Source organism: Squalius cephalus (assembly GCF_949319135.1).
Source record: "Squalius cephalus genome assembly, chromosome: 2".
In the NCBI taxonomy this organism is placed as follows: domain Eukaryota; kingdom Metazoa; phylum Chordata; class Actinopteri; order Cypriniformes; family Leuciscidae; genus Squalius; species Squalius cephalus.
Genome location: NC_137123.1, coordinates 63,857,900 through 63,869,931, shown reverse-complemented (window position 1 = coordinate 63,869,931; position 12,032 = coordinate 63,857,900). Strand labels below are relative to the sequence as shown.

General features: G+C 40.6%; 1 protein-coding gene across 4 annotated transcripts in view; it reads right to left on the bottom strand.

Annotated features, from left to right (window-relative positions):
* The window catches only part of rasa3 (RAS p21 protein activator 3), a 66,846-nt gene that overhangs the window by 16,120 nt on the left and 38,694 nt on the right, over nt 1–12,032 (bottom strand). For 2 of the 4 annotated variants that reach the window (XM_079863995.1, XM_079863994.1), the window contains exons 7-13: nt 10,539–10,611; nt 7,581–7,654; nt 4,830–4,934; nt 2,994–3,171; nt 2,504–2,652; nt 1,718–1,832; nt 862–936 (exon numbers count right to left, since the gene is read on the bottom strand). In XM_079863995.1, the coding sequence (XP_079720121.1) occupies nt 862–936; nt 1,718–1,832; nt 2,504–2,652; nt 2,994–3,171; nt 4,830–4,934; nt 7,581–7,654; nt 10,539–10,611 (769 nt within the window). The remainder of the gene's footprint in view (nt 1–861; nt 937–1,717; nt 1,833–2,503; nt 2,653–2,993; nt 3,172–4,829; nt 4,935–7,580; nt 7,655–10,538; nt 10,612–12,032) is intronic. The other 2 variants (XM_079863996.1, XM_079863997.1) reach the window with 1 other exon arrangement.

The following is a 12,032-nucleotide window of genomic DNA, read 5'->3' as shown; positions in this document are numbered from 1 at the left end:
ATGGTTAAAGTGAAAGGCAATCAGGGGCTTCACTAAATCGCAGTGTTTATTCTTAATGATTCATCAATGCACATTATTATTGTGTTAAATTCATGTTCCTTGATATGCGTCTTGAATCAGAATCATCTCCTCTTCCTCTTTCAGCGACATCACTTCTTCATAAAAGTGAAGTCTCTGTCTTTTCCTCTCTATAGTGCCGTATATATCCGAGCGAACCGCTTCTGGAACAAGAACAAATGTGGGCGGGGCTTGATTGTGTCTGTGGGGAATTGATTGGATGGTTGTGGTTTGCTATTGGCTGATGTCATGTGAGTGACAGGTTATAGCCCCGCCCTCGTCATCAGAGAAGAGAAGAGATGCTGCAAGAGGAACTGATTCTGATTCAAGATTACCAGGAACATCAATTTAACACAATAATAATTATGTAAATCATTTAGAATAAACACGGCAATATTCTAAAAAAAACAAGAATAGTTCATTTTGATTCCATGCTAACTTTATAATTCAAACAATTAGAAAGGAAAGAATGATTTTAGAATCGGATTGTGATATAAGACTTATGTGGTCAGAACACATTAAACGTTTCTGTTTCCTGTGAGAGCGGTGTGTGTTAGCGGCCGCTAAGTTAATAACTAATGATCTTTACAACGGAAGTGAATCAATCAAAACTAACTTTATCTGGACAATAACTTTATTCTAGATCTGCTGTAAAGCCTAAACACTCTCTGTTACTGTAATCTCCTGTTATCACTGTAAAGCTGCTGTGAAACTCTATACTGGTAAAGCGCTGTATAAATGAAGGAGACTCGGCTCGATGATTCGACTGAGTTTATTCACCAAAGCAAAAGCGCACACACTCACCCTGTTCGTGTCCAAGTTCTCCGACTCCTTCAGCTTGACGGGGTCGATCTCACACGGTTTGTGGTCGGCGCAGATCTGCACGCAAACAACAGTGAACGAAACGCTCGTGACGTCAGCTATAGTTAGGGTTGGGTATCGTTTGAATTTTAACGATTCCAAATCCTATTTCGATTCTGCTTATCGATTCCTAATTTCAATTCCAATAAGGCATTCACATTTAGTCTTATTGCAAAACATTTAATTGTGGCTGAGTATCATGAACACAAATCAACAGGCTAAAGAACACTTACACAAGGAACGTGGTTTAAGGCTACCATAGAAAAACAACTATAGCCTAACTAATACAAATGTAAAGCATTATTAAAGACAATAAACACTCAGTAATTAAAAAAGAACAAATAAAAAATTAGCAATCGTAACGAATAGATACAACTGAACAAAGATTCGATTGCAATAAACAGTGTTTTTTAGTGATCAGGTACATAAACTGTAAAATAACACTGCACTTTATAAATAATGTACATTGCAAATATAGTATTATAAGTTATTCAGTGAAGAACGAGTGAATTTACTCTTTGTCTTCTGTTGTTTGATGAGTGTTATTATAGAGACGGCAGGAATATTAGTGCTGTCACTTTAAGAGCTGCTCAATATACTGTAGTTACACACACCCGCACTGAAAACAGAGTCTCTCGCGCTTGAAACGTCATATTGAAATGCTCACAAAGGATAAGAGGAATCAAAATTTTTATTTTATAACAATATCCGATTCCTGACCTCAAGTATTCGATTCCAGAACTGGAATGGATTTTCGATTCCCAACGTTAGCTATAAAGCAGGACAGAGTGAGCCTCACCTCATCGATGATGGGTTTGAGCGTGACCCGCAGGTAATGCATCCCCGCCAGCTTCATGGTCTCATCGATGCATTTAGACGTGAGCGAGTTTCCCCGGAATATGGTGTTGGGATCCCTGCGGAGACGAGAGGACGGTGAGGAAGGGGTGGAGACAAGTGTGTGTGAGTGTGTGTGTTAGAGTTCGGGTTTGTAACTAAGATAAACTATATAGGCTATAGGCTACATATATATAGTTTGGTGGTGTATGCTAGCTCAGGGTTCCCACTCTAAACCAAATGTCAAATTCCCTGACTTTTCCCTGACTTTCACTGACTAAAAAGATGAATTTCCATGACCTATAATGAACGGCAAAATGTGAACGGCTGCGAAGTGCACCCTCACCCATATTTGATAGCTCAATAGTAGTTTTACAAACTTTACATTTAGCTTTTCTGTCGTCTACTTTTAACACCCAGTCTTTAAATTGTTCATTTTGTAGCCAAAGCTCTAGAAATTTACATTTTCCTGGCATGTTTGCCTTAGTCGAATGCAGTCACCTGTACCTGTTAACTAAGTGATTTCCAATTGGGCGGGAAGGGAATAAATATGGCGCTCAAAATAGCCTAAGCACAACAATACAGAAAGATGTGTGAAATCGTTGCAAGCAATAATAAAGAAGGTATTTACTGTGAGAAACGGACCTCGGGTTCGGGCTTAAAATATAACCGTAATGGTCGGGTTAAATGATGGCTTCAGTTTAAAGCCCGTGCAGACCTCAGGTGTGTGTGTGTGTGTGTGTGTACTCACTGCGTGCGGTTGATCTCTGCGTGTGCGATGGCACTGAGGAAAGGCACGATCTTGCCGTAATGCAGGAAGAGTCGAACGAGCGGGACGGCAGCCTCTTGTTTCTCTCGACACGCCTCGCCCAGGATATGAGCCGCCGACGCCGACACGGGCTACACGTGCGGAACATGTGATTTATCAATGACAAATCAATGAATCGACACGCACCAATGCTACTTTTTCTAAATGTCATAATCATTTGTTAACAAACAAGTATTCATTACTTCAGTGAGGCTCATTGTTTCTATATTAAATTATTACATTGTTTAAATTAATACACTTTTAGCTAACTGTGATTTGTATATGTACATTTCTCAGACAGTTTCCTCTGATATCACTGTAAACTGTAATGTGGACTCATGCATTAACAAATTAAGAGTCAACAACAGTGCATTATGGATCTATTGTATATGACATGTATTGGAAAACAAGACTTTCATGTAGATAAACACACCTTTGCCGTGACCCCACTGACCTCGACGTGCGCGGACTGCAGGATCAGGTCCCGGAGCGGGTTGTAATGCTCCGTGAGGAACACGTGGTCCTCCGTGTAAACGATGTTGAGCCGTAACGAGCCCAGCTCATCAGCCTTCACAGATTTATGCCCATTATCTCTGGGCTGCAGGAAGTACCTGAGAGAGAGCGGAGGATGAGCTCCTGTCCGGAAAACACCAGTGTCTTACAGTGCTGGGCGGTCCACCGGTTCACACCGAATACCAGTGTTTATTTCTGTTATGATGTGAATTTTTTTTTTTTTTTTTTTTTTTTGCCTTTATTGTGATAGGATAGTAGCCTGGGAAAACCCAGACAACTTCCGGCAAATTCAGATTTGCTTGAGAAGTAGTCTGGCAAAGAGCTCATTCAAACCCATTTCCATGGCCGAGAAATCGCGGCACCAATCAGAAACGTTGAGGCGGGCTTTACACGATGACGATCGCTCTGATTGGTTTTAGGTCTATCCAATTGCGCCCAGAGGCATTTGAGCGACGTCCGTTCAATTTTTAAATGCATTATTATATTCAAATTGCAAACACATGAGGACAGTCTCCATGAAAGACCCACTGGCAGATGAGCGTGCGACTACATTTCTCTCCGAAACGGTAGGAAATTCAATTAGATTTAATAGAGGATTTTAACTGTGACACGATGATTGACAGGACAGTTTACGTGACAGGATGCACGCGACAGATCCGTCCGATAAAGATGACGAAGTAGTATGTCCCAAAGCTTGCCTACTTTTTTGCTACACATTCAAAAGTAAATACATTTTCTTCACAAAAAGAGTACAGACTTTTATGGCGTAGTGTAACTTAGGCGAATTGGGACGCAGCATATGGCTTTACATGATGACGATCGCTCTGATTGAGCAACGTCCGTTGGTGACGCCCCTTTGGAAATGATTTGTCTATGAAGCTTTGCCAGACCATAACTCAGTTACTACTGAGAATGGTCTGGTTTTAACCAGGCTAATAGGATAGTATAGAGTGGACAGGAAGCAAGGTGGGAGAGAGACGGGGGACGGGATCGGGAAAGGTCCACGAGCCGGGATTCGAACTCGGGTCACCCGAAGCACAGCGGCGCCATATGTCAGCGCGTGAGGCTATCGGTGCCAACATGATATGAATGTTTAATATACCGCAATACCGGTGTATGTCGCTTTAACAGCGCTGGTAACGCGGCGTGACTCTGTCTGAGCGGGTCTTTCACTGCTCACTGTGTGTGTTACTGAGCGTGACGGTGAAGATGGGGAGGTTAAACTATAACTGATAGCTGTCAAATTATATTACAGTGTTTCCCACACATCAGTTCACAATACCAACAGCCTTTTGGAAAATGTATTAGTGGTTGGCATTGACATCGCTGAATAAACATGAGCACTGCACGGTTCACAGTCTAAACGCGGCGCGGGTGTTTGTATATGAATGTTTCTGAAGTGACTGATGGTCTTTAGAAAAGTTTCGATGTTATTTCAATTGAATCTTTCTTTATCTTTCCTGATAAATGAGCCGTTACCGGGGAAAACAGCCTTGCAAACCTGTGTTAATACTAGTGTGGGATTTTTCTACAATATTCACTCATGACAGTAAAACAGGGCGTTCTAAGTCAATCTACTGCCGTATTTCCTCTCAATCAGTAGAATATGTGGTTCACACACAGTCATGCTTGAGAAAAAATACCGTCATATACCGTGAAACTGGTATGATTTTGAAAAATACCGTGATATGAATTTTTGGTCCTACCGCCCAGCACTAGCGTCTTACACAGAAAACACGCGTGACGAGGCTCGTACCATGCGTCATGAACACCCGACTGTCCCAGAACCTTCAGCTGAACCCGTACCTCTCCCAGAAACTCGTCTCCGAACTTCAGATTGCTGGCGTTCCACAGATCCACCCTGAGAAGAGCGAGTCAGAGCGTTCGTTAAAGCACAGATGAAATCTAATTAAATATTAATATCATACAGTCAAACCCAACATTACTCAGACGCCAGATATCATGTGTGATATTGTTCCACTAGTGTGATCAGGACACTATAGTTCATTTCTGTAAGTGAGGAGAGCAGAATAAAGTAAACTGTGACATATTACACCCAATAACTCTTCATACAGAGACTACCAGTGACATTGGGAGCAGAAATGATTCGGACACTTTTTGCTGAAGTTTGTTTTCTTTAATTGCTAATGCTCTTTTACACACAGACTGAACAAAATGAAGCATTGCTTGGTGATTGGTTGAGCTAAACTGGTATTATCTAATTGTGTAGTTAAATTTAACAGCTGACAGATATTCAACATAATTCATGTGTGAGACAGTCTAACAGAAGGACGGACAAAACCAGTCAAATATCAGCTGAGTTCATAACTCTGAGCTCTTTAGTACCATTTTCTAAACTATAGCGAATAAACTGATAATGTGAGAAATGTTGAAGGAGTCTGAATAAATGTTGGTTTGACTGTATTAAAAACGTAAACTTCTGCAGTGTTGTCGTCTAAAAGCAGAATAGATTCTGATTGGCTGTCAATGTTTTTATCCTTCATCAGCTGGAAAAATTCATTCTGAGAGAGATTCCAATGATATCGTTTCTCTGTTATTGTTACTACTTTAAGGAGTAAAGCAACATCCAGTAAAACCATGAAAGTTATATTTCTACTATAACCCCCCTCGCCCCGAAACATCCCTTCCCTCGGCAGCTTAAACACAACAGAATAACACAGCGTCTGGTTACAAAGGCAAAATATAACAATTATGTCATTACACCTTTTCAAGGCATGTACCCATGCATACCCAAACATAACTACTGATGATAAAATGATCATTATTGCAGTATAAATGCCTACATAAAAGACAAAAACATTCTGTGAGAGAGACTACACTGAGGTCAGCGTCACAAAAAGGTGTAAAGAGAGAGACACATGGAAAATAAGTTAACAACTGGGTAATTCTTTCAGATTTTTAAAATATGACAAAATAGGTTCCCATTTCGAATAAAATCTGTCCACAGATCCCCTTAATGTCTTTAAATAAAATCCCCTTTTTATCTTTTCTAATTTTAAAAAGAGCATCACATCTTCTGGCCAAACGGTTGCAGAAGGAGCGCTAGGGAATTTCCAACTCAACCAAACTCTGCTGTGGGCCAATAAAGAAGAATAAGCAGTGATGTCTCTCAGTTAGGGTAACGGTTGCAGAGTCACTGGGAGTTCCAGAAGCAGCTTTTGAAGAGCAAGGCCTCAGTGTCACCCGTTCACTGACCGGTTTAAAAACCAATGCCCAGTAATAATTTAGAGAGGAGCAAGGCCAAAATGTTACGTGTCAGACTGGCTGGGGAGAACGAGCATCTAACCCGGGATATATTAATGGGAAGTAGTCGATTGGCGAGTTCACGCGCATAGGTTTAGTACCTATGATCACGCGCGTGAACTCGGCAATCGACTACTTTGGACTTCACCCGAAAACAGGATGTAAACACAGGTATTTGCGCTGGCTTAAATAACATCATTTTTATACATATCTTTCACATCTACTGCAGTCAGATTCACCCGTGTTCACTCTGAAGGAATCATTCACATGACCTGTGCACTTGTAATGACACATCAAGGATGTTAAGAGGCTAAAAGCAGGTTTAGTACTTGCCCCATTGAAGTCAACAGGGTGCAAATTTTAAAAAGAGGATAACACGGTGTAGGCAACACCGATTTTTGTCGTTGTTCTCTGTATTGACAGCACTCCAAATGTACAAAAAAATGAGCTCAATGTTAAAATTGACCGGAGTTCTCCTTTAACAAAATTACAAATCTGAAGATATCTAATAAAATAAAAAAATGGCTTTGTGTGAGGTCAAACAATCTGCTGATGTAAATGTATTAGTCACAACGAAACTGATTAAAGATCTTAAGAGTAGAAAGTACGAGAAGCTTTCAAAGGTAGGGAAGAACACACTAAAGCAGGGAGATAGGAAGAGTGACATGTTTGTGCTTCAACTAAACACCAATGATGCCAAAATAATATTTTCTGAATATTTGATGCCCAGTAATAATGAGTAAAACTTGGGAGTTAAGAACGGTTTTTAAAACTATATTGTTATCATGTGAACGGGCTTCCATCAGCAGCTGGCGTGAGAATGACCATGCACAGATTACAAAACAAACAAAGAACATCAGATGGTGCAGATCTAGATCACTGTTATTATCAGCAACGAATCCGTCGACGAGATGAGACACATCCAGGCTCGCTCCTGTCGACATGTCCTCATCCGCCAGAGATAGCTTACAGACACCCAGAGTTATTGGTTATACATGTACATTTAAACAACTCCAAAAACTCCATTTACTGAAACTTTGATCTGCACGAACAGCTTTATTGCACACTACATGAAAGGCCATATTTAAAAAATATTAAAAGTATGCTACAAGTGTGACTCATAAACACAGACCATGATGCACCGTGGTTGTTTGTGGGCAGTTTATATAGTAACACACTCATTGGTTCAGTGTAAACACAGGCTGCTTCTGAGAATCACACACACACACTCACACACACTCACTTGAGCGCCAGCTTGTCCACGTCGTCCTCTTCCACGTCGAAGTGTCGTTTGGTGTAGCTCAGCGGTTTGGTCACCTGAGTGATGAAATAGGACACGTCTGACACACATGACCAGAATAAACATCTGAAACACAATAAACTAGAGATGCCGATATATCAGCCAGCATACCGGGACCGGCCGATATATGGACATTTGTAATGTTCTCGTTATCGGCTGATGAATAGTGTGTTATCTCCTCCAGCTGAGACGCTTCAGATGCGACTGTTCAACATGATGGTTATGAATCGCTTGAAATATGACTGGAATCACTTCAATAAAGGAAAATGCAGCGCAAGTCTGTCATATCGGCTACATAACATTATAATGAGAACATTATATTTGTGTGTTTGGGTCATGGCTTTTAATGAGAAGACTTTCGTTTTTGTAATCAGGCTCGCAAAAATTATATAAAAATGTGGATTTAGATTTATCTACATAGATTATGGAGATTATCGGCTTTCAGATATAAAGTATTATCGGTTATCGGTATCAGCCAAAATTTTCGTATCGGTGCATCCATACAACAAACCACTTGACTTAATCAGGTAAGACACGGATAAATCACATGATCAAAGGCGGGTCAGGTGCACACATTTAAAAAAAAAAAAAAACATGCCCCAAAGACACATTTACTTTTTGATCATGAGCGGATAACGTGTGTTTAATGATACTGGAATATATTTCATACTGAGCCGAGGGCTGTGACTGGATGAGAGTGTGTGTGAGTGGATGAGAGAGTGTGTGAGTGTTTATGTGTGTGTGTCTGTGAGTGGACCCATGATGATGATGATGAAGATGTGTGTGAGTGTGTGTGTGTGTGTGTGTGTGTGTGTGTGTGTGTGTGTGTGAGCGAGTGTGTGTGTGTGTGTGTGTGTGTGTGTACGATGATGATGAAGACGAGTGTGTGTGTGTGTGTGAGTGTGTGTGTGTGAGAGTCTGTGTATGATGATGATAATGAAGACATGTGTGAGTGTGTTTGTGAGTGTGTGTGTGTGTGTGTGTGTGTGAGTGTGTGTGTACGATGATGATGATGATGAAGACGTGTGTGAGTGTGCATGCAAGTGTGTGTGTGAGTGTGTGTGTGTACGATGATGATGATGATGATGATGAAGACGTGTGTGAGTGTGCGTGCGAGTGTGTGTGTGTACGATGATGATGATGATGATGAAGACGTGTGTGAGTGTGCATGCGAGTGAGTGTGTGAGTGTGTGTGTGTACGATGATGATGATGATGATGATGAAGACGTGTGTGAGTGTGCGTGCAAGTGTGTGTGTGAGTGTGTGTGTGTACGATGATGATGATGATGATGATGAAGACGTGTGTGAGTGTGCGTGCGAGTGAGTGTGTGTGTGTACGATGATGATGATGATGATGATGATGAAGACGTGTGTGAGTGTGTGTGCGAGTGAGTGTGTGTGTGTACGATGATGATGATGATGATGATGATGAAGACGTGTGTGAGTGTGCGTGCGAGTGAGTGTGTGTGTGTGTACGATGATGATGATGATGATGATGATGATGAAGACGTGTGTGAGTGTGCGTGCGAGTGAGTGTGTGTGTGTACGATGATGATGATGATGATGAAGACGTGTGTGAGTGTGCGTGCGAGTGAGTGTGTGTGTGTACGATGATGATGATGATGATGAAGACGTGTGTGAGTGTGCGTGCGAGTGTGTGTGTGTGTGTGTACGATGATGATGATGATGATGATGAAGATGTGTGTGAGTGTGCGTGCGAGTGTGTGTGTGTGTGTGTGTGTGTGTGAGTGTGTGTGTACGATGATGATGATGATGATGATGAAGACGTGTGTGAGTGTGCGTGCGAGTGAGTGTGTGTGTGTGAGTGAGTGTGTGCGATGATGATGATGATGAAGATGTGTGTGGGAAGAAGACCGCGAGGGCTGTGAGATAAATGGAGCGGATTGTGTGTCTCACAATCAATCACACTCTTGTCTCGTCGTCCTCTGGGGCGAGTTCATGTGAGTGTGTGAGAGTGTGTGTGAGGACAGAGAGAAAACAGCTGTCACGTCTGATAACACGAGTGGCTGTCGCATGAACGCTAAACTCTCACGAGCGGCACTGAAGAACTGAGGATCACCAGAGAAAGATGATTTAGATCTGCAGAGTGTGTGTGTGTGTGTGTGTGTGTGTGTGTGTGTGTGTGAGTGTGTGTGTGAGTGTGTGTGTGAGGGTGTGTGTGTGAGGGTGTGGGACGTGTTAACGTGAGAAACCACAATCCACAGGAGCACAAACACCTGAAATTATCATTTATATCCCCATATTAAACTTTCCATCTGAACCAGAACGTAAACATCACTGAAGTCTCTCATCTCAAGACTTTCACAAGCAATTTGCTTTTACTGAAATTAATAAATGTGGGTTCTTTATGTGCACATGTTTAATCTTCCTGACACACAGTCAAACCCAACATTATTCAGACGCCAGATATCATGTGTGATGTTGTTCCACTAGTGTGATCAGGACACTATAGTTCATTTCTGTAAGTGAGGAGAGCAGAATAAAGTAAACTGGGACATATTACACCCAATAACTCTTCATACAGAGACTAAAATGGGAGCAGAAATGATTGGGACACTTTGAGCTGATCATGTTTTGCTGAAGTGTGTTTTCTTTAATTGCTAATGCTCTTTTTACACACAGACTGAACACAATGAAGCATTGCTTGGTGATTGGTTGAGCTAAACTGGTATTATCTAATTGTGTAGTTAAATTTAACAGCTGACAGATATTCAACATAATTCATGTGTGAGACAGTCTAACAGAAGGACGGACAAAACCAGTCAAATATCAGCTGAGTTCATAACTCTGAGCTCTTTAGTACCATTCTCTAAACTATAGCGAATAAACTGATAATGTGAGAAATGTTGAATAAATGTGACTGTATATTTGAGCTCCTACCTCAAAGAAGAAGACCTCATCAAACTGAGGATTGTTGGTTTTGCGCTTGACTTTCGTCTTCTTGGCCTCTGACCTGTGAGGGGCGAGAAACACACTCATGTTTTGCTTTGACACTGTGTCACAATGACTGTGATTTGCAGCTCTTTTAGGAGCCGTGAGCTCTCTGAATCACAATTTAATAATCATAAATGTTTCTTGAGCATCAAATCATCATATTAGAGTGATTTCTGAAGGATCATGTGACACTGAAGACTGGAGTAATGATTAGGGCTGGGCAAAAAAATAGATTTTTCGATTAATCGTTTTTTAAAATGTGGTCGATTCAAAATCGATTCTCAAACGCCACGAATCGTTTTTTCCCATATTTATTGATCTATTACCCAAAAGCCAGTATTAGTTTTCCTCCACTGTTCATAGGCTTGCAAACTCCATTTTATAGCTTTTATTTTACAGAGATTTTATCTTTGTTTTATCCCGCTCTTATTCATGCAAATGTTTTCAAAAAACAAAGAGCTCGCTGCCTGTGAATGTCCTGACTGTGACACAGTCGTATCGTGCGTGCGCACAAGACAGCCCACAATACACTTCTCTTTCGCGCTTGAACGATCAATAACACACACAATTATGCCAAAATGTCTTTTTGTCGAGTATCCTCATAACATAAGAGCAGTCTTATGATGAACGTGAAGAGTTGTGCCTCGTGAGAGAATGAGGCGCGTGTGAGATCCGCGTCAGCAGCGGCTGCTCTTAAAGGGACAGTACACAGTAGCCACTAATTATCTCTGTCGTTAAAGTTAATCAAAGGGAACAGATAAAAACACTCACTGCTCTTCTTGACTAAAGAACTTTTGTAACTTTAATAAGGATTAGTCTATATGTAATTTATAATTAATGCAACGCAGACTGTTTGATAACTTTATTCAATTTCTGTATCTACCTGTTAGAAGGGCACAGGTAAATATGATATGCAAGTTTTTTTATGGGTTTATGTGAGGATTTGTTTGATCAAGGCGTGCGACTTCTGACTTTCAGCATAAATTTTTCATCTTGCATCAAAATCCTGTCTATTCATTGTATGCATTTGAAATATAGAGTTGGGTTCTGTTTTAATGTACCTAAGTGTACCTACAATAAAAAGAGTTTAATATACAGGTTTGTAGCTCTTAATTTCTTTTTATTAATTAACCACTTGTAAACTTATGTTCACTTTTCTTTTTTTTAAATATAAATATAGGATTTGTATTAAATATATATTCATTGAGTCAAATCGAAATTGAATTTAGAATCAAAATCGAATTGAATCGAATTGTAACATCTGAATCGATACCCAGCTGGAGTAATGACGCTGAAAATTCAGCTTTGATCACAGGAATAAATTACACTTCATTATATATTCACATAGAGAACAGCTGATTTACATTGGAATAATATTTCACTGTTTTACTGTATTTTTGATCAAATAAACGCAGCTTTAATGAGCAGAAGAGACTCTTT